The sequence below is a fragment of the Fimicolochytrium jonesii genome (assembly GCF_025526975.1).
Source record: "Fimicolochytrium jonesii strain JEL569 chromosome Unknown EV422scaffold_14, whole genome shotgun sequence".
NCBI lineage: Eukaryota > Fungi > Chytridiomycota > Chytridiomycetes > Spizellomycetales > Powellomycetaceae > Fimicolochytrium > Fimicolochytrium jonesii.
In genome coordinates, this window is record NW_026515681.1 from 540,442 (window position 1) to 563,866 (window position 23,425).

At 53.0% G+C, this 23,425-nt stretch overlaps 6 protein-coding genes across 6 annotated transcripts; 4 read left to right on the top strand and 2 right to left on the bottom strand.

Annotated features, from left to right (window-relative positions):
• The first annotated feature begins 333 nt into the window (after positions 1–333).
• EV422DRAFT_83909 (AAA domain-containing protein) lies at positions 334–5,776 on the top strand. The gene is made up of 9 exons (XM_053074448.1): positions 334–715; positions 795–978; positions 1,051–4,054; positions 4,128–4,183; positions 4,262–4,620; positions 4,698–4,870; positions 4,942–5,101; positions 5,171–5,387; positions 5,465–5,776. The coding sequence occupies exons 1-9, from the start codon at positions 514–516 to the stop codon at positions 5,559–5,561; spliced, it is 4,452 nt and encodes a 1,483-aa protein (XP_052925003.1). The 5' UTR covers positions 334–513; the 3' UTR covers positions 5,562–5,776.
• A 932-nt stretch (positions 5,777–6,708) lies between these two features.
• EV422DRAFT_550856 (ribosomal protein S8e-domain-containing protein) lies at positions 6,709–7,902 on the top strand (the record flags this gene model as incomplete). The annotated part of the gene is made up of 4 exons (XM_053071798.1): positions 6,709–6,839; positions 7,127–7,302; positions 7,397–7,729; positions 7,796–7,902. 4 exons carry the CDS (start codon positions 6,709–6,711, stop codon positions 7,900–7,902), a joined length of 747 nt encoding a protein of 248 aa, XP_052925004.1.
• Positions 7,903–8,303: 401 nt separating this feature from the next.
• On the bottom strand, positions 8,304–9,001 carry EV422DRAFT_497138 (TB2/DP1, HVA22 family-domain-containing protein; the record flags this gene model as incomplete). The annotated part of the gene is made up of 2 exons (XM_053067926.1): positions 8,304–8,569; positions 8,671–9,001. 2 exons carry the CDS (start codon positions 8,999–9,001, stop codon positions 8,304–8,306), a joined length of 597 nt encoding a protein of 198 aa, XP_052925005.1.
• Positions 9,002–14,959: 5,958 nt separating this feature from the next.
• EV422DRAFT_496984 (SNF2 family N-terminal domain-containing protein) lies at positions 14,960–17,202 on the top strand (the record flags this gene model as incomplete). Its single annotated transcript, XM_053067915.1, has 3 exons — positions 14,960–16,553; positions 16,627–16,888; positions 16,959–17,202. The coding sequence occupies 3 exons, from the start codon at positions 14,960–14,962 to the stop codon at positions 17,200–17,202; spliced, it is 2,100 nt and encodes a 699-aa protein (XP_052925006.1).
• A 257-nt stretch (positions 17,203–17,459) lies between these two features.
• EV422DRAFT_568197 (uncharacterized protein) lies at positions 17,460–18,076 on the bottom strand (the record flags this gene model as incomplete). Its single annotated transcript, XM_053072618.1, has 4 exons — positions 17,460–17,575; positions 17,637–17,738; positions 17,814–17,892; positions 17,978–18,076. The coding sequence occupies 4 exons, from the start codon at positions 18,074–18,076 to the stop codon at positions 17,460–17,462; spliced, it is 396 nt and encodes a 131-aa protein (XP_052925007.1).
• A 1,227-nt stretch (positions 18,077–19,303) lies between these two features.
• Positions 19,304–23,325, top strand: EV422DRAFT_568198 (ras guanine nucleotide exchange factor domain-containing protein; the record flags this gene model as incomplete). The annotated part of the gene is made up of 17 exons (XM_053072619.1): positions 19,304–19,343; positions 19,410–19,481; positions 19,546–19,856; positions 19,925–20,167; positions 20,240–20,351; positions 20,420–20,565; positions 20,629–21,073; positions 21,138–21,407; positions 21,474–21,817; positions 21,883–21,927; positions 22,006–22,122; positions 22,199–22,309; positions 22,373–22,441; positions 22,518–22,634; positions 22,713–22,797; positions 23,020–23,037; positions 23,102–23,325. The coding sequence occupies 17 exons, from the start codon at positions 19,304–19,306 to the stop codon at positions 23,323–23,325; spliced, it is 2,769 nt and encodes a 922-aa protein (XP_052925008.1).
• Between the last annotated feature and the right edge of the window lie 100 nt (positions 23,326–23,425).

Sequence of the window (23,425 nt, forward strand, 5' to 3'; positions counted from 1 at the left end):
TCCTCAAGTCACTTGACAGTCGCTCTACTCGTGGACGAACATGAGCATGAGCACATGCAGACCATCGGTGTCGGGACAACATTTCGTGAAGTGGAAGCTGTGGAAGTCCCCTCTCCTTGGACAGTGTGGAAGGGCCATTTCGAAGACGGTTGATGAAGAGACAGACTCACTGTGCGAGGGCGGATGCGTACTTCTTTTGATTAGCGGTGCCTAATGGCGGACGATCAGACTTGTTGTTTCTGAGTTGAAGAGTCTAACCAAAACGCGGCAGTGGGCGGCGGGTTTGCGAGTTCCCGTCTCTCCTCCTTCGCATGTGCTAACGCGTCAACCCGCTTGGTCACGGGAAAGGAACAGTTCGAGTTCAACCGGGCTCAGCCAACGGCCATTTGGGAAGAAACTCGCCCGTCGCACATGCACATACAGTAGGAAGGTCCTTCCGTAGATAAATAGAGCGTAATAGAGTAACGTGCGGGTAGTGAGGGCGGCTCTTATAGTTCATTACAGCGGGTGTCGATGCACAGGATTGCACCGCTTTCTCGCACGCGAGCTCAGGCTCTTTCACTCCGACAAAGCGGTCCGTCTTTCTTTACCTCCAGAGCATATATTCGCGCAAGTGGTGAAATGTCGTCCGTCCGGTTGGCTTCGGCCAAGAGGATAGATCTTGTCCGTTCGCATTTGTCAGGGTCCAGTAGGTTATTCAGTACGACCGCTGCAGGTGTGTTTCCACTTCCCGTTGCGCCGCGTTTTCTCACCACTGAAACGAACCATTTGGCAACTCATATATGACTTTGCAGTACTCAGTGATTCTGACCCAGAGCGGGTCTGTATTGGAGATGTCTGCATCAATATCACTCCCGCACGCCAACCCCAGTATGTTCCGATTGAGGCTCTGTTGTCTATGGACCGGCAGGATAATCTAGAACATCTCCAATGGATGATGAGGAAAGATCTTCTTGGTCAGGACATGTTCTTGATTGGGTAGGTACAGCCATCCGTTTCGAACGCATTGAGTCGTTTTTGAACGTACTCATTCAATCATCCTGTCAACAGTCCTCCAGGTCCATTGAAGCGGCATCTGGCCTTGACCTACCTCCACCTGACCGATAGAGAGCACGAATACGTCGCCCTGCATCGCGACACATCCGCAGAGTCAGACCTGAAGCAGCGACGAGAGATCGTCCGAGAGTCAGGGGCAATAGGTCTCACCGCACAATGGGTAGATGGAGTGGCAGTCAAAGCCGCGATAGAAGGCCGCGTGCTGGTCATTGAGGGCATCGAAAAGGCGGAACGGAACGTATTGCCTGTGTTGAACAATCTGCTGGAGAACCGAGAGATGTCCCTCGAGGATGGCCGACACATCGTGCACCCTTCGCGCTACGACGCGCTCCTCAAAGACCATTCGAAAGAGGAACTAGATTCCTGGCGATTGGTGCGGGCGAGCGAACACTTCAGGGTCATTGCTTTGGGCGTACCGGTACCTCCTTATCCAGGAAACCCGCTGGACCCGCCTTTCCGAAGTCGGTTCCAGGTTCGTTATGTCGAATCGCCTTACGATGGGTCAGAGGGTCGGTCGCATGTTGTCGGGGCAGCGGAGCCACCTGCAGATTTGGCAGCCATCGGTGAACTACTGGCCAAACTGCGAGATGTGATACGGAGCATAAAGTACACGCACGAGATACAGGATCAGGTGACGATTTCGAGCGGAGATGGTCTGGATTCTAGACTACTGCCCCACTTTCCGCAAACTGCGGTGGGCGGCATTAGTGATCTCCTCACTGTGTTCCCTGATGAAGCAAAAGCCGGTGCATTCATCCTGCCTCGCTTCTGGCCAGCCGCTTGGATCGGAAATGCGTTGAACAATGAACAGACGCAATCGTTCCAGTCCCTGGCCAAGCAGCTTGGGCTCAACCTCGAGTTGCAGCTAACCAAGAACGCCCAGCAGCTGTCAGAGTACGAACTGAGCGACGTATCTAGCGGGTCAGCGCGGTTCCTTTCTTCCAACGGGTCCGTCATCGTCCCGATCGAGATGGGCGCAACGCAGCCCGTGCCGCTGTCATCCAACAGCATCGGAAGCTATGGCGGGACGTTCGTCCACACGCCGCGATACAGGGATGTCATCTCTCGGATCGCGCAAGCCCATGCTTTAGGAGCAGACATGTGTCTCGTAGGCCCGAAAGGCAGCGGCAAGACCACTGCCATCATGCGCTTTGCGGCACTGTTTGGATTCGAAACCGAGACGCTGCACATGTACCGCGACATGACAGCGAGGGACGTGCTGCAACGGCGCGGCACACGCAGCGACGGCAGCACGTTCTGGGAAAACTCGGGCCTAGTGCGCGCGGCGCTAGAGGGAAAGATTGCAGTGCTCGATGGCTTGCATTGGGTACGTGCCGGCACTATCGCGGCTCTGCAGCGTCTCGTGCAGGATAGGGAAGCGTTCTTGCCTGACGGTACCATCTTGACGAGCGCGGAGAACTTTGGATTTCTTAAAGAGCGCATGGGCCAGTCGACTGAGCAGCTCAATGCGGCTGGAGTCTTCAGCATCCACCCCGCTTTCCGGATCATCGCCACGTCCAGCGTCGTTTTGCATCACAAGGCGCAGAAGCAGGATCTCGCCTGGCTGACCGAGGAGATTGGCGCCATGTTCCAGTTCATCGAAGTGGGCTCCATGACGCTTGCTGAGGAAGCCGCTCTTTTGCAGACATTGACGGGATGCCCGCAAGGACCGCTGAAGCAGCTGCTGAACTTTGCAGCCAAGTTCCGGCAACTGGCCGAGGGCGGGGGCTCGGGGCACGAAACCGTGCTTGCGAAATCTGCTTCCTTGTCCACTCGACAGCTACTCCGGATCTGTCGCCGGGTAGCCAAACACCCCGACGAAAGCCTCTACACCGCTATTCACCGCACCTGTCTCAGCCCGTTCCTCCCGCAACTGGCGCGCCAAGCTTTGGAAGACGTTCTGATCGAATGTGGGATTTCACCCGTCAAACAGCCCACGATCCACAGCATCACCACCTCTCTATCCACTGTGAGTTTCGGCGACGTTCATGTACCCAGATATACTGTGCGCGCCGACGACGCCGAGGCACGAGCCCTCATCCCGCAAACAACAGCAGGTGGGCCAGGGTTCTTCGACAATGAGGTGCACACGCGAATCATGAGAGAGATCGCGATCGACTTTTCCCTCGGCGAGCACCTGCTGCTCATCGGAAACCAAGGCGTGGGCAAGAACCGCCTTACGGACCGCTTCCTGGAGTTGATAGGCCGGCCTCGTGAATACGTCCAGCTGCATCGAGACACCACCGTGCAATCGCTGACTGTGCAGCCCTTTGTCGAGGATGGGGTGATCATCTACAAGGACAGTCCGTTGGTTCGGGCAGCCAGGAAAGGTCGCGTTCTCATCGTCGACGAGGCTGACAAAGCGCCCGTGTACATCACCAGCATCCTAAAAAGCCTAGCAGAAACCGGCGAGATGCCCTTAGCTGACGGCCGCCGCATCCGCCCCGCCCCACTCGACCCCACCTCCATCGACCCCACGCGTGACATCATCCTCCACCCCGAATTCCAGATTATCGTCCTCGCCAACCGCCCCGGCTACCCCTTCCTCGGCAACGACTTCTTCGGCGCCATCGGCGAAGTCTTCTCATGCCACGCGGTCGAGAACCCGGACGCCGCGTCCGAGCTACAACTCCTCCGCCAGTTCGCGCCGCACGTCGACCTCGAGACGCTCTCACAGCTCGTCGGCGCGTTTGGCGAGCTGCGACGCGCGTTCGACGATGGATTGGTCGCATACCCGTACTCATTGCGCGAGCTGATGAATTTGTTAAAGCATATGCAGCGGTTCCCGGATGAGCCGCTGGACCAGGTGTTGAGGAATGTGTTTGATTTTGATGTGCATCGGAAGGAATTTTTTGAGGTTCTGGTTGCGGCGTTGGAGAAGCATGGGTTGAATGTGCGCGCGGTGGGGATGAGGGCATTGAAGAGGGATGGAGAGGGTGGGGCGGAGAAGAAGTTGGAGATCAAGTGGGAGAAGGGGAAGAGTAAGGCGCCGCCAGAGGTATGCCTTCATGTGATTTCCCACCAAATCAAAATCATCCTTACACCCAGCTGATATAAATTCCCAATCATAGGCGTCTGGCCCGAAGCACGGAAAAGAGGATGACCAACCTCACGTCGGCGGAAACCAGTAAGTGCATCCAACACCCCGAAGAGCAGCATAACGGATTACCTCCCTGCCGCTAACACATAATTGCGTCCTTCCCAGATGGGCCGGTGGCTCAGGCGGCAGCGACACAGCCGGCATTGGCGGTCGGGCGGGCCCCTACCGCTTGCACAAAAAAGGGCAACCAATCGTGCGCCTCCCCGACGACGTCAAAAACGACGTTCCCGAGCACGTCAAAGAAGCCGCGCGCAAGATGGGGCGCGAGGCCCTCATGAAACGGTTGGAGGAAATCAAGATGTCGACGCATGAAGCGACGGTGTACAGGGATATTTACAATAATGTCCGCACGGAGATTAGGCAGTTGAGGGTTATTTTGGAGGGCGTGCAGGCGAGAGAGAAGGAGCGGACGTGGTTGCAGAATCAGACGGATGGGGAGCTGGATGAGGCGAAGATCGTGGAAGGTATATGTGATTGTGAACCCGTATTGGCCTTTTTTGGTGTCGCAGTGTGGCTCACGACTGCTTTCCTCATATTCAAGGTCTGACTGGGGAGACGGCCATATACAAGCGTCGCGGAGAGGAAACGCCCGAACACGGCGCGATACAGAAGAAACCCAAGCGCCTGAAGTTTGTCTTTGACGTCAGCGCCAGCATGTACAGTTACAATGAACACGACGGGCGATTGAACAGGAGTTTAGAGACTGCTCTTATGGTATGTGGTGTTCATCCCATGGAAGCTCTATGTTGGATGAACCTCTCTGACTGCTCTCATCACCCTTTCAGATCATGGAAAGCTTGCAGTCCCTGGGGGACAAATACGTGTACGATATTGTTGGTCATTCGGGTGATTCAGAATGCATCGTATTTGTACCGCCGGGACAGCCGCCAGCGGACGAGATGGAACGCTTGCGGGTCTTGCAATCCATGTCTGCGCATTCCCAATGTAAGACAAATCACGCGCCTTCCTGCATATCATTCCAAGCCGCAACTCAAATTCTTCTCATCCCTACAGATTGCTTTTCTGGAGACACGACGCTTAAGGCAACCGAACGGGCCGTGAAAGACATAGTCAAAGACGACGCGGACGACTACTTCACCCTCGTCATGTCTGACGCCAATTTACGGCGATACGGCATCCAGCCCGCGGCGCTGGCGAAGATCGTTGAATCGGACCCGAAAGTCAATGCCGCTGTGCTGTTCATTGGAAGTCTGGGCGAGGAGGCCAAGATGTAAGATGCTGTATCGTGTGGAGCTTCGCATTGGATGATGGCTGTTGACTTTCTTCTCTGTACATCTGCGATTTTAGTCTTACACGCAATATGCCTCCCGGCAAAGCCTTTGTGGCGCTCAACACTAGCGACATTCCGAAGATCCTCAAGGAGATTTTCACTGCTATTGCGTAAATCATTGGACCTTGTCCTCGTCGCTGCCTCATCAGTATAGATGTGTATGTAATCTAGGTGTTAGATGAACTTCCCGAGATGTTATATATAAGTACTCCCTTCATTTGATTAGATGCTAGCTTTTGCATTGGATGTGAACGGGTGCTGAGCCTCCGATATGACTTTGCCTCAATCAACATGAGGACTGGTTATACAGGAAAGGCACTACGTACATTGATATAACTGCTCCCAGAATGTGTGCGTGCCGCCGCATTATTCGGCGTCCTGCCTTCTTTGCCTTCGGCCAGGAAAACCGATGATTTGGTCAAGGTGCTTTTCGGAGTTTCTCCATATTCAACGTCGAAAATGTCAATCAATCGCTCGCTTCTATAAAACAGGAGGCTAACTGCAGCGAAAAGCACATCTTTCAGGACATGGATCATATTCTCCCATGAACACGGTGAAGAAAAGAATCAATGAAGCCGACTCTTCTTTAAAAGACATAGCGAAGAGATATGGTGATAGTCATTCTGTTGCAAATAGGCGTCGTCGTCTATACTGCATGGACAGCATAGGTGGCAGTTGCAAGCGTTTGATTCAAAGGAACGACAACTTCCTTCTGCTCGACTGCCAACAAGGAAGGACCAAAGGTTTCTACGCCGGCGTTTTACAGCGGCGGCGTGGACATGATACCCAGTGGGAATTGCACCTACTGGGACACGGCGTGCGAGTGGCGTTTTATGGCTGAGCACATCGGCAACCTCCTGAGGAAATGTCCTTGAGCAAGCGAGGAATTGAGGACCACTCTGTAGTCGTTGGGCTCAGAGATCAAACTTGCTCTTATTGGGCCTGTTTCAGAGAACTTACTAGATAAGCTACCACAATGGCGGTGTCGAGCCTGGCCTATGTAGCCGGCAGTGGTTAAAACTCATCTCTGCTTCACACCCGCTGATCATGTGACTTCGGCCGAGTTTTAATAGGTGCGCGTCGCCGGGCTCATAGCACACAAACCGAAGGCATCCGACGTTCAATCTTCCCTTCCGTCATCCATATACCGATTTCAACATGGGTAAGTACGCAAGCACAGACCCCTCACGCACACACAGCACGCACGCACGAATTCGACGAAGACGAAGAAGCGAAAGAGTGGGGACGATTTGGGGTAGCGATGGATGGATGGACGGATGGATGGATGTTTGGGTGGGTCGGGCATGCGGAGGGAATGGGATGGCGAATCAGCGCATATCGAAAACGGAACCGGCACCGAGTGAACGACATCCAACGAGACGCAGGCATTCGGTTCGCCGCCACGCCATATAGGAGCAGCTCTATCAGATAACTGGAACGGAGTGGTGGGAAAATGATGCTTGGCGGACTGGGCATGCCCGTTACCGATTTGTGGGAGGATAGGTGGTCAGCTACTGGGAGGGACAGCGAGGGGTTATGGCGTGTCTGAGGGTGTTGGGCAAGGCTTCGGCCATCTTCCAGCCAGTGCGCTAGTCCGTAGCGAAACCTTTTCAGTTTGGCGATTTGGGACACCATTTCTCAAATGGAACGACCCCCTCTCTCCATATTCCAGGTATCAGCCGGGACAGCCGCCACAAGCGCGCGCACACTGGTGCCAAGAGGGCCCAGATCCGCAAGAAGAGAAAGTTCGAGCTCGGTCGTCAGGCTGCCAACACCAGGATCGGTGTGAAGCGTGTGCACGCCGTTCGTGTCCGTGGTGGAAACATCAAGTTCAGGGCTCTCCGTCTCGACACTGGTGAGTAGAGGAGAATAGATGGATGGCGAGTTGAGGCGAAGGTGGGCGACGGAAACTTGAAACCGACGACTGACATATGGTGACCCGTTCTCAGGAAACTTTGCGTGGGGTTCCGAGTCTTCCACCCGCAAGGCCCGTATTGTCCGTGTCGTGTACAACGCCTCCAACAACGAGCTTGTCCGTACCAACACTCTGGTGAAGGGTGCCATCATCGAAATTGACGCTGCTCCTTTCCGTCAATGGTACGAGGCTCACTACGCCCAGGCCATCGGTCGCAAGTCCCAGAAGCACAACAAGGACGAGACCGCTGAGGACCCTCTTACCAAGAAGCGTTCCAACCACGTCCAGCGTAAGGTTGACGCTCGCAAGGAGGGATCTAAGGTTGAGGCTGGTCTCGTTGAGCAGTTCGCTGCCGGTCGTGTTCTTGGTAAGTCGACCTTGCTATTCTATTATTCTGTGAGACTTATTTTCTCACATACATCGCTTTTCACAGCTCGCATTGCTTCCCGCCCTGGACAATCCGGCCGTTGCGACGGTTACATTCTTGAGGGCAAGGAGCTCGACTTCTACCAGCGCAGGTTGAAGGCTAGGAAGGCGTAAGCTTTTGTATCATAACTAAATTCATGCGGTCAATGTCCAACTACGAAGAGGAATGGAGCTGTGCTGTTGGCTTGAATGCAAGTGTGGGGATTCGAGAGGGCATGCGGGGAATTTTGATGAAACAATTGGACGCACCGGCTTTCTACATGGACCTGCGTTCCTAGGTAGCTCACGTGAACTGCTGGCCAACGATGTTTGCTTCACGTCCATTGAGCATGAGGACAGAGTGAACGACTGAAAATGTAGGAATCGAGATTGTCAGACACAGGAGGGCAATGGAAAGGTAAAGTACAATGTATGGGCAACGAAAAAAGGTATCTGATGATGGACAGAATGAAGGCGGCACGAAATGCTACAGCGAACGAGCTCGCCGTCTCCATCTCCCAACCCATCCCAACCTCTCACAAATCCTTCCTGAACGGTCCCGGGTTCTCCACAACCAAACCCGCCGTACCATTTATGGACGTCGGGTCGGCAGCGTGAACGACACCGTATCCTCCATACTTGACCAAGAAAGGCCTGATGACCTGGCGATAGACCGCGAGGGAGCCACTGCGGGCGTACAACCAGTGTAGCGCAAGCATTTTGGCGAGGTAGTAGTAGCGGGTGTACTTGTCGAATTTGTGGGATTGCGTGTCGAGGAGGGTGAAACCGCCAAAGACCGACCCTATAATTATAGAGTAGCGATTGCAAATGGTGAGCGGATTGTCCATAGGTAATTACAGCAGGAATGCCACCAGTGAGAAGTCAGAGATTTGAAATACGCACAGTAGGTCAACCACCGCTCGTCATCATCCGGCTCGGGCCTCTCCACCGCCTTCAAGCTCTGATATGCCGGATACAGCACGCCCACCAGGTTCGTCAACAGCAATGGTTCCCTCTTCATCAGTCTCCTCACAAAAGCCAGCGCCACAACTCCAACGAGCGCAACAACCGACATAGGGGGCACGCCGAGGTTCTTCCACAGAGCCACGAGCCAGGGGTTCGAGTGAGCGCGGGTCTCGGTGCCATGTACCAACGGCAGCAAGCGAGCGCGCAAGATAGCCACGAGCGTCTTGATGAAGCGATGCTTGTCGTCGCCGCGGTTGAGGAGGGACATCAGAAGCGAGGTGGCGGGGAGAGCGTTGTGTGGGTCTGACGGCGGGTAGGTGGTGGAGGTGCTCACAGTGATGTGGCGGTTGGTGAGGGCGTCTGCGGCAACGCCGAGGATGGAGGCGGCTTTGGAGGACGGTTTGGAGGCGACGGGAGGGGGGACGGTCACACCGCCGAGGGAGGAGGAGGAGGAAGCATGGTTGAGCGTTGTGGTTTCGCTGTCGGCGGCGGCCGGGGCATTGGGGTCGGTGTCTGTCATATCGGCTCTGAGATGGAGATCACGGTTAAACAAGTCCACGCGTTGAGTGAATATGGGATGCCTCTGCATTCCAGACCCTGCGATAGTGGGTTTCTCAGGGTATTCGAACTGTTCCGAGGCGCTGCGGTCTTTTGCGCTGTCGTGGGAAAGAGATCTGAACAACAGAGAAAGGTAAAGTGAGACGGCCGTTCCGAAGAACCGAAATAAAGGGCCCGCCCGGTCCACCTCCAGAGAAGCACGCCGACTAGCCCTGTGTCTACCCTACAAGTAGCTCACTGACCTACCTTAGCACGGTCCTCAGATAGAGCGGCGATGGGTGCTGTTGCCGCGGCAATGTCGCTCTGCTGTTGAGGGCGGTTCAAGGAAAAGGGAAAGCGAGTCTCGTGGTCGAAGTCGAGAGACCGCTGTTCCACGGCGGCGCGTGTTTTTTTGCCTGATTGGGCTTTCTGACTTCACGCGAGTTAGACCTCTGGCGAGGAACTCGCATCTTTCACGTTGGTCTCACCGACCCAAAGCTGAAATACCAGTCACTACGCTACTGCACTAACATCAATATCGGGGCCAAAGGAACAGTGCGGTGTCTGCATCCGGTGGAGGTGACTGTAAGAATCGGAACGTAAACGAAGTGGATGGCAGACCAGACGCAAGCAGCGGAAGGATGATCTCGCATAGGATTTGGCAACAGCTTGCGCTCCTAGGCCGCCGACCTTTCCGTTCTTGAATACATATCCATCAATGGCGAAGGTGTCTGCGGCACGGCGAACCTAGTCGTGGCAATGTAGATCCGAAGAGTCGCGCTAACGTCCGTCGGCGCAGTTGGCCGACGGCGGATCTTGTTTCTCTGTCAAATCGCATCAAGGGATGGATATCATTACGGCGGGGAAAAAAATGCATTTCCTTGTGGATGAACGCAGTTTTGAGTAAGCGAGTTCCGATTTCGACCTAGCCGAGTTTAGTGGAACCAGGTCATCAACCGCACCACCCCTCTACAAACCTATCTGGACATGGGCATGCAGCGGGAGTCCATTGACTCCTCTCGGTCAACGGAAGAGACGAGCAGATCTTGACGAGGAGCATCAGGATGTACAGCGTAGAGGCGAAATGTGGGTGAGCAAACGCGGGCAGCATTTAGGATTGTGAAGCCGTCAAAGTAATCGGTGGGATGCTGCTGCGTTCGTGTTCATCACCATTGGGAAAGTATGAGAGCCTGTCCTTATCTAGTGATGTTACATTGCTACCTACCACCTCGTCGCTCAAGGTTCTTGGGCACTGTTTCAAGGAAATTCCGGGAGGCTGCACAAACGGAGAAAGCCCTACTCTTGTTGCTCACATTTCACCAAACTCCTCGGGCGTTCATTTCTGTGCATGAACTTCCAGGGCTCGTGTAGGAGGGGAGATGCATTACATGAGCTGAAGAAAGTCTACATGAGTACTGTCCTGCCTCCGGCAGTGCAATCGACAACAACGCCCCACTTCCAGTTGCTTCTGTGGCACACCAAGCATCCATTGCACAATCTGTGGGGTTCGCTTCTCAAGTCAGCGTGCCTGATGAGCAGACCGGTTCTGGAATGGTGCTGTCAGAGGCCTCAGAGGCTCGCACGTCGACTTCACATGATGCGCAAGCCTCGCCTTGGGTGTTCGGCATTGTTGTAGTACTTGTTGTCACCCAGACTTCGGCTCCAAATTGCGACATTTTACCGAGCACCGATATCGGTCTTTTGCGGACGACGACCGAGAACCCATTTTTGACTTGCGCTTTATCGGCAACCTGCTCCGGCAGTCATCATTTTCACGTGAGATGACAATCCTGGCCATGAATTTGCTCCAAGGGAAACAGGCCTTGCTGACGGATGTGGCGCAGCTTGGCACAAGTCACTTTTTTCACTGTCATTCCATCTCGCACCCCCTTCAAGCAGATAGAACAGTCATATGTACATATGAGAAGCCTCAACTCTGCAACTGAAACTAACACAGATTAGGACTTCCCGTTGTGGGTATGTCGAATCGCCCCGATATCTCCCGGTGCCTTTCAACATTACAAGCACATCCCCTGCTGCATTTAGGAAGTGTGTGTATACCACGTCGCTTCGCCCCAATATCACAAAAGATCGTCAATACCCTCATTGGGAGGGAGCTCATTCGATCGAGCAGGGTTGGTGATAGTTGAAGAAGCAATGCAACTTGAGCGATATCTTCGGCGTGTGAGTACCGCACGTGAAAGTCTGGTCGAGCGACAGTTTCGAATAGACAGAACGCATAATTAGAATCAGACCTAGTCGCCCTGTCTACTTCGTCCACCGATACGATTACCAAAGTCATTCCGGCGGACCTCTCTTGGCCGAATGTGGACTATGTGACCATCTCCGAGACATGACTGCCACGAACGCGACGGAGAACATGGCCACAGAATTGAAGAAAACAATCCGTCGACGGGCTCAGCAATCCCGTCGTCTCCGAGCTTACCGCCGTTGATGAGGCGCTATAGCCGGTTAGGAATCTTCAAGAGGCCGGGGCATCGCAGCTCCTGAGTCCTGACGGTGGGCATCCTAACATGGTTGGTGGGTGGGTGGGCGGGGGAGGCCGTCGAAGCTGTCAATATACGTACTACGTGTTCATGTTGTCACGATCAGCCTTCTGTCTGTGAGATCTGAGCTTGGATCCACAGCCCGATGATTCGGTATATGGCTGGTTGGTGTGCTAAATTAGGCAATCCTTGTGAAGTCATTTAGTCAGTTGACCTCGGTGTAGGCTGTGAGATGATCGGCGGCTTGGGTCCCAATTTACGCTCACAGGGCTTGGCTATTGCTACTAAATCTAGCCAAGATCACACGCACGCCAGTTTTGGCATATGGCGGCGCTCCGAAATGCGGCTAAGGCGGCCACGGACGGGTGGATTTGCCTCCAAAGCATGACCGTTAGTGACATAGGCGCTCCACCGCGCAAATTGCCTCATGTCCTGCCCGTCGTCCCCAACCTTGCCTTCGACGCTTTTCGCATAAAAACAAGCCGTGAGAACTGCATCCCACCTACCGCACCTCGATTCAAAAGCCAAACCCATACCAGCCTCTCATCAAAACTCTTTCCGCACAAACCTTCTCGAAGCTTACTTTCAACCAACAAACATGACCTTCGCACCAGTCACCACCGTCGTTCCCGAGCAAACGCTACTCACTGTGGCCAACAACACAGCCCTCCGAAAAGCCTCGGTGCACACCACTCACATCGGCAGCAAACAAACCCCAACGGCCGCAACGAGGGTGCAACCCGCTCCGGGCGCTGGAGCTAGCACAAGGAGCCTTACAATGCACATGTACCAACATCACCAAGTCGAGCACGCCGACGAATGCTAGATTCATCTTTTTCGTCACCACGACTCGAATACGAGTGATATCGGCATTTTGTAGAATACTCTTTTGCTCTCCTGTCTTTTTCACCTTCAACCATAGGGTTTTTGGAACTTTTTACCATCACGCAGTTTTTGTCTCTTTTAATTCCCCCGTCCCCAATTCCCCCCGCGACTACTTTCTCCTTCTCGGACGTAGGTTCTTCGGTTAGACATTCCTCATAGATGGCATCTTCATACATAGATCGTTCCGCCTTCTGCGGCGTACGTTACGTATCGCAAATATCGCAATACAATAGTTTCATAAAACACATACTGTACAGTACACGTTTGAGTGAAAGGAAGGCCTTGTTGTTCTTTGCGGGCGGCTGCGCACAAGGCTGCGCAGCCGGTTTGAGCCGGAAGTTGGAAGTGATCGCCCCGCAAAGATCCGTCGCAATGGAGTGGCAACAACTGTCAAAAACCGGCCACATCTCCTGGCACAATGCACTTTAACATTGCAGCGAGGTCTGCCACGCAGCCATGAGAGCAATGTGCTTGCAGCTTTCATCCGGATGCGCATGGTCGGACGTTGTGAAGGAAAGCTCTCGGAGTTCGAGTCGAGGGAGCTGATATATGTACGTGCTGTGTACTGTATTCCATCGCACGCCTTCAAGGGAAAGGAGGCCGACCCGCCCACCGACTTCCAGAAAGGGCAAGTGTGACAACGTTGCATGAGATGCAGCTGGGCGGGAACAGTTTATGACGTTGATGGACAGTGACGGTTTTTCTCCGCAAGTGCATCACTTCTATTCAATTATCTCGTCCGTCGTTACTTTGACTATGTATGTATGATGTACTGTACAGTACACATGCACGGGATTAGACCTGATATATGATATGCAAGGAGGTGTGCGAGACGACGTTCTCGCCTCGACACAAATCAATCGAGACCCCACGGTTTGAAATCCTCTGAATGAAAAACGTGCGCCACTATGACGGTGGCTGTGCACTCAATGATGAAAAATCGCGGATGAACGCACAAGTTATAACTGTCAGACAGACCCTGGCTTGCTTGAGAGGAATCGGGGATCTAAAGAAACCGCTTGCCGATAGAAGCAGTAGCTTGGACGCTGTTCATAGCCAACGGGGTGTTGTACATTGGGGTAGACCAGAAGGCAACGGCGAGGAATCCTTTCGTGCCTTCGTTTGGTAGCTTGTGTTCCGTCTTCATTCAGTTATCCCGTTATTTTGTGTGAAGTCCGCTAAGCTCACTTCCGCTGGACGTACGGAATGGGTCTCAAAAGAAATACTACGGCTGAAGGCGGGTCGTCTTCTCCGGCTGTCTCGAGGCCTCGACCTTCACGCTCGTGTACTCAGTCCACCACGCCAGCGCCGGTGAGAAGGGCAACTCGTCAAAGCTCCGCCGCGCAGGTCAAGGTTGAAGTTGTTACGTCCGTAGCCGCGGTCACAGACGACGAGCAGATGGAAGAGGTACTGTTGGTCATTCGAAAGTTGCTTCTGTCCCTTCTCGTCTGAACCTCACGCTCATACCATCTAACGCTCCGCAGACAAACTCCGACACTGAGAACGCAGCATCGAACAAACGCCGACGAATCTCTCGCTCTATCGGTTCCACGGGCCCCAGAACTCCAAGACTGTCCGCGAGGGTCGCCAATGTAATCGTCAGCGACGAGTTGCCGGATGAAAGCTCAACTGATGCGATTACGACTCGCGGAAAACGGACCCCACCGATGGAAGTCGTCGCGGAAATTCCTCGACGATTGACTCGAAGTCGAAGCTCGCTAGGAAACATCAAGTCCGACATGCTACAGGTGCTTGGCGCGGGCAAGGCCCCCACGTCCGACGAGGACGCTCAGAGTGAGATCGCATCGGTTGCGGCCGTCAGATCAGCGCCCCGACGACCCACTGGTCGTGCCGTTGTGCCCGACATCAAGGGCAAGGGCAAAGCGCGAGCTGTACCTGTGCAAAACGAGGCTGACGAGTCGGAGTCCGAGTTTGCCACTGACAATGAGAGTTCCTCAGCGATAGTAGATGGCAACGCCAGCGAAGCCGATTCCGTCCTGAGCTCCATCCAGTTGGGAGCGAGCTCTGACGATGACTTCCTAGAGGAGACGTCGATGCCCGGCCCATCGAAGGTAACCAAGACTTCACCATCGAAGTCTGCCAAAAAGGTCACAAAAGCGAAGGCTCCCGCCCAGCGAAAACGTGCATCTGTTGGACGCAAGTCTACCACAGCCGTTACGTCGAATGGAGCGAGTGCCTCCAGCTCAGCGACGCGAAAGCGGCGAGCAAGCGCGGTAAGGACAGCGCCTATTATAATTTCCAGCGGTGACGATGCAAGCGACAGCGACTTCAAAGGAATGACCAGTAGCGATGAGTCGGCTTCGGACGCCGACGAAGTTGCATCCGCGGAGGACTCGGATGCGGCAGTCAGGACTGTTGTTACCACTCCTGCGTCAACACGCAGGCCGCAGCGTGGTGCCGCAGCAGCAGCTCGTCGGCAAGCGAAGGCTGATGCAAGGAAGCAACAGATCTATGAATACCACCCAGAACTCTTGACAGTGTGGGACCAATTGGAGAAAGAGATGGAGGTCATTGAGCCCGAGCAAGCCGAGCAGCCTGCCGATGTCAGAGTGAAGCTGCTGCCGTTCCAACAGGAGGGATTGTTCTGGATGAAGGAGCAAGAGGAGAGCCGTTTCTCGGGTGGTATCTTGGCAGATGAAATGGGTATGGGCAAGACGATACAAATGATCTCCCTACTAGTCTCTAAACGACAAAAGCCAAATTTGATCCTGACGCCTACAGTCGCTATCATGCAATGGCTTGCAGAACTTCGCGAGAGAACAACACCTGATTTGTTCAAAGTGATGTTGTTCCATGGCACCAATCGCCCAACAAAGAAAGAGGAATTGATGGAGTACGACATCGTGTTGTCTACGTACGCGATCGTCGAGCAGGCGTATCGGAAACAGCATTATGGAGCAAAGCGGAATGGTGTGAAAGTTCACGAGCCCTCGCTTCTGCATTCCGTCAAGTGGGCCCGAGTCATCCTGGATGAAGCGCACGCGATCAAGGATAGGTCGTGCTCAACCGCTCGAGCCGTCTTCAACTTGCAGCGAGAGAAGCAATGGTCGCTATCAGGAACGCCGCTGCAAAATCGTGTCGGAGAGCTGTATTCCCTTATTCGTTTCATGAACGCCGATCCATTCAGTTACTACTTCTGCAAGCGATGTCCCTGCAAGATGCAGACGTGGAGCTTTACGGACCGACGACATTGCGATGGGTGTGGGCATATCAGTCATTCACATTTCTGTTGGTGGAACGCTGAGATTCTGAAGCCGATTCAGCAGTTTGGAGGGCAGGGAGAGGGACTGGTGGCCTTCAAGAAGCTTGGAGCCTTGTTAGACCGAATCATGCTTCGTCGAACAAAATTAGAACGCACGGAGGAGCTCGGTCTCCCGCCACGTGTTGTAACGGTCCGCCGAGATGTGTTCAATGAAGCAGAAGAGGAGCTCTACGAGAGTCTATACTCCGAGTCTACGCGGACATTCTCAACATATGTACAAGCCGACACCGTTCTGAACAACTACGCCAGCATCTTCTCCCTACTTTCTCGGATGCGCCTGGCCGTCAACCACCCCGATCTCGTCACCACCCGCGTGGCCATTGCAGCGAGCACGGCCACAGAACGCATGGTCTGCGGTATCTGCAATGAGGAGGCCGAAGACCCCATCATGAGTAAATGCAAGCACACGTTCTGCAGAGAGGACGCTAGACAGTATATCCAGAGTGCGCCTGATCAGGATACTCCGACGTGCCCGGTATGCTACAAACCGATGACGATTGATTTGACTCAGCCGGAGGTCATACCGAAGAGTGGTGGAGAAACCGTCAAGAGTAGTATTGTCAACTACATCGACATGGCAAATTGGAGGAGTAGTTCCAAGATTGAAGGTACGAGATCTTATCTGCAACACCTGAGGACTTTGATTCTCGCACAAAGTACTAATCGCCCTCTATTACTCAGCTCTTGTAGAAGAGCTTACAGCGCTGCAACGGGAGGAGAGCACTGCCAAATCCATCGTCTTCTCTCAGTTCGTCGCCTTCTTGGATCTCATTCAATGGCGTCTTTCCCGCGCTGGATTCAATGTCGTCAAGCTCGACGGCCGAATGGGTCCGATGCAGAGAGATACCGTCATCAAGCAGTTCATGACCGACCCGAACGTGACTGTGTTCTTGGTGTCCTTGAAAGCTGGAGGTGTCGCGCTGAACCTCACGGAGGCTAGTCGGTAAGTCATGGGTTATTGGATTTGACATGCCTCCTATGGTTATTGGGATTCTAATTGTGGATATCAACAGGGTTTTCGTGATGGATCCGTGGTGGAACCCGGCGGTGGAAGATCAAGCGTTTGATCGCATCCATCGTCTAGGCCAATACAGACCCATTAAGATTACGCGGATGATCATCGAAAACTCGATCGAGTCGCGTATCCTCCAGCTTCAGGACAAGAAAAAGGCGCTGTTTCAATCTACGGTTGGCAAGGATATGGAGGCGCTTGCCAAATTGTCTGAGGAGGATCTGAAGTTCTTGTTTGTTTTGTGAGATAGCGTGGGCGGCGTTGAGGTGCTGCTCCTTTGGGATATTTGTTCCTCTTGGAGTAGGTTCACAATGACTCCGTCTTCATAGAAGCACCTTGTACATAGTTTTCTGTATATCAATTTTCGGCTTGGGTTAAGTTGCGATAAGCTCGTAGTGACAGTGTATTGACAGGATCGCGCGCTTTACTCAGCGAGCGGAGATCTAGAAACCCCCAATCCCTACGGACTACCCCGTGAGCTAGTCGAAATTCCTATCCCGCATCACACTTTGCCGTTCTTGCCGACGCCATAGCTTTCCTTGACGTCTTTCCCGTTGCGCCTGATCCATTCGTCCTTTGCGGCCTTTTCGTTCTTTTCGATTACTTGCTTCCGCAATTCTTTGAGAGACAGTGTAAGCCTATGCTTCAGAGAGGTCCGCCGCTGGGCAAATTCCTATACCATCCATAGTCAGCTCCGTCTTGGGTGCGCCTTGCGTATCTATGGTTTTCTGATTCCCCCATCGCTGGTCTCTCTCTGACACATCGTTGACGAAATCTGGGTCTATGAAAGCGCTCATGACGTTAGCGAAAGGGTGGATCCCAATACACACACACGTCAAATTACTGCTATACGTACCTGTATCCCAATCGTCGTCGTCCGATGGCTTGGCAGGTTTTTGTTCGGTTCCTGTAGCAGACTTCCACATGTTTTTTCGCTGTCGGGGCGGGGACAAGAGGTGAAAAGGACAGATTGACGTCTTTGTAAAGATTTTGGCCACTGAATGCGAGAGACATGATCACGATACGGGTGTCGGATGTTTTTGTTGCGGTGCTTGTTTCGAATAAGGTTAACGGTTTTGGTGACGACAACGCGCGAGCGTACTCCCGGACTGCGACCATGCCCTGGATCACATTTCGTCCGCAACTTTGCGATATCAGGACAGCAGCCGAAGGAAAGCCTCAAATAAAGCGACCCCATTTTACTTACGCACCGTTTTGCCAAAGTATTCGGGCACTATTGGATCTGCACAAAGTACTTCCCTACACTGGCCTCTATTATTGTCACGATGAACTCTCATACGCAGGGGTAAGTCCGACGATGCAATCGAAAGTTGAGGTTCACGCCCGAACTCAACATGCGCGGCCAAGAGGTCCGGCAGAGTTTTGTTGGATGGCTGTAGACATCGCGGCCAGATAGCTGTTTCGTTCGTCACTCTAATCCATGTACATTGCAATGTTAGTCGGCGGCCCCTTAACGCCTTTGGAAGCATGCCCGTGGCCTCCTTCATGCACCACCACGATGATTTTGGCAGCCCTGGCGACGACATCCACGAAGACAACCCTCACGAAATTACCAACATGAGTCATGTCGATTCGACCGTGAACTCCTTCATGCGTTCTGGACAACATGACGGTCATGGAAGGCGAGCCCACGGCGCAGGCCGGAGGGGCTTAACGCATAGTCCCTCCTTTGTTGCAGATAACGTAGCTATGAAACGGGGCGATTCCGAAGGAAATTTGATGTCTGGAGGAAAGGCGTCGAGAGATCCGAGGAATGGAGCGGGATTTGGGATCCGTGACCATAAAGAGGCCCTCGGTGGGACCCATGCCCGGAGTACCAGCGTTGATCTTCTAGCCAGGGCACCTGCTGGGACATCAAAAAAAGGAACATTTCGGCTGAAAGATACTTTTCGAAGAGGAGGTATGTGGAACTCGTAAGGCTGAGATGCGAAAACTGAGGCATGGAGCTGAGCATCACCGTTGTAGACTCCTTTGCTTCGATATTTAGAGGAAAGTCCACAGATTCACCGCTGGAGAGCGCTGGCACTACAGCCTCTGTCGATTCTGTTCACGAAAGCTCGAAGACGCCAAAGACGGCGGCCTCAATGGACCGACGGACTTCAATGGATCCTTCCGAAGCCGGGTCCGATAGTTCCCAGTTTGGTTCTATGCGCTGGGGGAGCACTTTGCTGAGGAAAGCCAGGAATGCGGTCAACCCAATCCATGAAAGTAACAACCAAATGAGGTCGCGAGTTGGTAAGGGGTGGAAGCTCGGAAGGGCCGTGTGAATTTTCACGCACATTAACAAACCCATCGCCGAAAGGGTCGAATGTTTCGCCGCAATCCATGACAATCGGTCGATCGAAAGGCAGCTTTGTGGAAACAGGTGGGGCGCTCCCGGATTCACCGTCGTTCCAAACCTTGGCGCTGAAAACACTCTGGCAATCTGTAGGTCAACCACCAAGCGCATCGGAGGGAAGCTCTCGGAGAGTACCTACTAGCGACACGGGTGACGAGGATGATGGTGAGCCGTGCAATTGCCCAAAAGAGATATGTTTCGCAATGCCTCATCGTTTCATGAAATGCAGAGTCGAGCGTATGCAGCATGGATGACCTCCAAATATGGATGTCAGCAACTTCACTCTATCTGCCCAAAACATATCAGCTTTTTGTGACGCATCGTGGGCAAACGGTGCATCTGCGTGTGCTCGCCAACAACACCGTTGGGGATGCTATACAAAGCATTTTGACGGATTTCATTGTTGCAACGAGTGGGTCATTTCCTGTGGAGCCCAATAGGCTGGGCTATCGTCTTTGCAAGCTGGATCGACAGTCTCCAGGTGTGCGGATATGGATGGAATCTGAAAGACTGCTGGGAACATACGATCTGTTACAAGGGGTATGATGGGCGAGAATCTGGCAAAATTAGCCCTGCATCAAAAGAAGGCTGACGGTCGTTCTGGCTAGGACGAAGTGCGGTTGATGCATGTCGCCGACAAGGAAACGGCGTTGATCTCGGTTCCACCATCTCCCACCCAACAATCACTCGAATATGGGTTTGACGTGACGGTGAGGGAGGCGGTCGCACAGCTCAAAGCTGCAAATCCAGGCGAACACTCGAAAGATGCAAAGTACGGCCTGTACTACCCGCGATTGGCATTATGGCTGGACGACGGTCGAACGCTCTTCTCTTATGATCTGACATCAGAGGTATGGGGAGGACCGCTCCTACTCAGTGGCTCTAAAAGATAACAATGATTGCTTATGTGTGGAAAACGTCAGAGGAACCACTTGGAATTCAGGGCGCTTGTGAACCAGTTTCTTCTGCGGATTTATCTCGTGGAGTTCAATCAGAAGATCGCTCTGAAAGTGCTACCAAATCTGCGAGCTGCTGGTGAGCTACGGTGATTACCCGTTGGTGATGTAGAGAAGGAACATCGCTGATCGTTGGACCTTCGTTAGATGTTATCGCAATGATCAAGTATCAGCTCAAAAACAGAAAGCTCGAGGTTGGGCATATTGGCGGTCGTTATGGAATCTACATTCCTTCCAAGTCGATTTGGATGAAGGAGTCGGATTCATTGGAGGCATATGAGACCATCAAAACGGTGCGTGTGCGTAGAGGCCTTTTTGATAGGTTGACATGGGCTGACTTAGGAGATCGATTATAGGAGGATGTAGAGTACAAACTACAATACGAACTCGTCCTGATCCAATGCGATCTCTCAGAACACCAACAGGTAGCTTTGAACTACACAGAACCACTGCGGATACATGTGGATGGCAAAACGACCGTGGAAACCCTGCTGGAAACTATCGGCCTTTACAATCCAGACAGCGCCGAAGAAGTATATTGCTTGTTTTCACCGGCCGGCGATAGGCTTAACGAGAAGGACCTGGTGTGGACGGGAATCAAGGACCTTGCTCCGGGTGATGCGCTGAAGTATCGCGCTGTCCCGAAGAAGGTCATCTTGTCGAACAACCTTGATTCGGACGTCAAGATCGATGTTGACCTCGATTATTTACGCCCCTTGGAGACAAAACTGCCATTCATATGTCGTAGATTTGGGATTGCACGGAAACATGTGCTGGGAATTCAAACAGCAGATGGCAAAGGTCCGTCGCTCCGTGTCTGCGTCCGCTGTACAGGAACTGAGATTGATGAGCTTCCTTTTCACAGAGTTGCAGACGGACAAATCACTCGAACAGCAGGGTGTAGCACCTGGGACAAAACTTGTGGTGAAACTGGACAACGCAACTCTGCGGAGTCCCAATGCTCCCAGTACACCATTGGCGACGACATCAGAGGACACGAACATATGGGAGGAGCCGGAAGAGAACAACTTACATATGATCAAAGACAACGACGGAACCATGGTTGTCGGATCCGCATCGCTGAACAAGCTGGTGGAGAAGCTGACTGACGAGCTCGGGGAAGGAACTGTAAAATGTAAGACTGGCGAATATGTGGGATGAGCTGCCAAAAACCTCGCTGACTAAGACCAATGCATTGCAGATCTGGACTACGTGAAAACCTTCCTCCTCACCTACCAATCTTTCACCACGGGATCCAAATTGAACCTCAAGCTGATGGAACGCTACCATGCGCCTCGATATCGCAAATCCACCTTCGCATCCTACGACCATTTCCGGCTGACGATCCAACTCCGCGTCTGCAACGTGCTATTGCAATGGGTCAAAAGGCATCCAAATGACTTCTTGTTGTCCGTAAATACGAAGGAATCCAAGCGGAAAGAGGTTTCTCCGTTGTGGTATGAGACTGCCGGGTTTGTGCAAGACGTGCTGGCGGTGGATCACCCGAATCTGGCCAAGCAGATCAGGAGGAATCTGGTGAAGATAGTAAGTTTCGAGGTCTTTCGACCACGGTGATGTGATCCGTCATTCACCCGTGTATCTTCGCGTAGAAAGACAATTCGCATCCAGCAATGGTCAAGCACCTCATTCTCAAGGTTTGTGGTTCCCTGTTGCTGCCGTTCTCGGCTGCCTGGACGTCATTCTCATCACGGGATTTTCTTTGATATTGACAGTCACCCATGAACACGGGCGACGTGGATCCCCGGAAGATGTCCGTCTTTTCCCATCAAGTAGAAGAGATTGCTCAACAGCTGACACTGATAGAGCACGCCTTCCTGGCTGACATCCTGGTCAGTTTGCGTGCCTTTCTCTCTGTGACAGGGGCTATCTCTTTAATGCACGAGATTTTGATGTTCCCATCAACAGCCATCAGAGCTTCTCAACCAAGCATGGAGTAAATCGGACGCAGCAACAAGAGCACCTAACATCACCGCTCTGACGAGGCGCTTCAATGCCGTGGCGTGTTGGACGGCCAAGGTAGGCTTTCAGCGTATCTTTCCTCCGGAATTGCGGTTTGAAGCTCATCCTCTCGCCAACCAGTCTGTTCTGGAGATGAAAACGCCGCGAGCGCGAGCAAAGCGAATGACGATCCTGATCGACGTCGCAACGGTAAGGAATACAAGACCGAACCAGGTGTTGATGGCGGCGGGCTTGATGCTTATCCTCTAACTCTCGTCTTCATTAGCATCTTCTCCAACTGAACAACTTCTCGACATTAATGGCCGTAATCGCCGGACTGAACAAGGCGGCGGTATCGCGGCTAAAACAGACGTTCAAGGAAGTTGGGGCCAAGAATCTAAAGGTTAGGGAAGAGAGTCAGAATCCTTATGGACGTGCAAAATGGCCGAAAGACTGATTTCATGGCCGGGGTCCATTTCAGAAACTAAACGATATGGAGAAGCTGATGACGGCGGAAGGCTCATATCGGAATTACCGCGGGCATATGAAGACTGTCTCAAGGCCGTGTATACCATATATGTAAGGGCATGATCATGATCAATGGGTCTTTCCAGTGTAGCCGCATCCGCTGACTTGGATGTCTCACGTTTATCAACCTCCCCGGAACCTCTTCTTGGACAACTCATACGCCGACAATAGTGGTGCGTTTGGATTGATTTTCAGCGCGATATGATGAAGCTTACTCTCTCTCTTTTCCAACATCTTTTTCGACCCCTCCACATTCGCAGGGGTGTATCTAATCGATTGTAAGCATCTGCAAGCCGTCCTCGCTCTCTCTATATCTGGAAACTCATCTGTTTTTCCAAATAGTGACATACATGGAGGACGGCAACCCCGACAACATCGAGCACAGGATCAATTTCACAAAGCGGCAAATGATCAGCGGGGTGATCAACGAGATCCTCAGTTTTCAACAAACGGGATATACGGACATCAAGCCAATGGAAGAGCTATATAATGTCATTGCCCGGCTGCCCGCGGCTACGGATGAATACGAGAAAATACTGTGGTCCGAGAGTAAGAAGAGGGAATAGAGCGGAATTGGGGGGCGGAAGGCAGGGCGGTAGGGCGGGGTCGAAGGGGACTACGAGCGCTACCGACCGCTACATATCGCGGATCGGTCGACCGCTATGC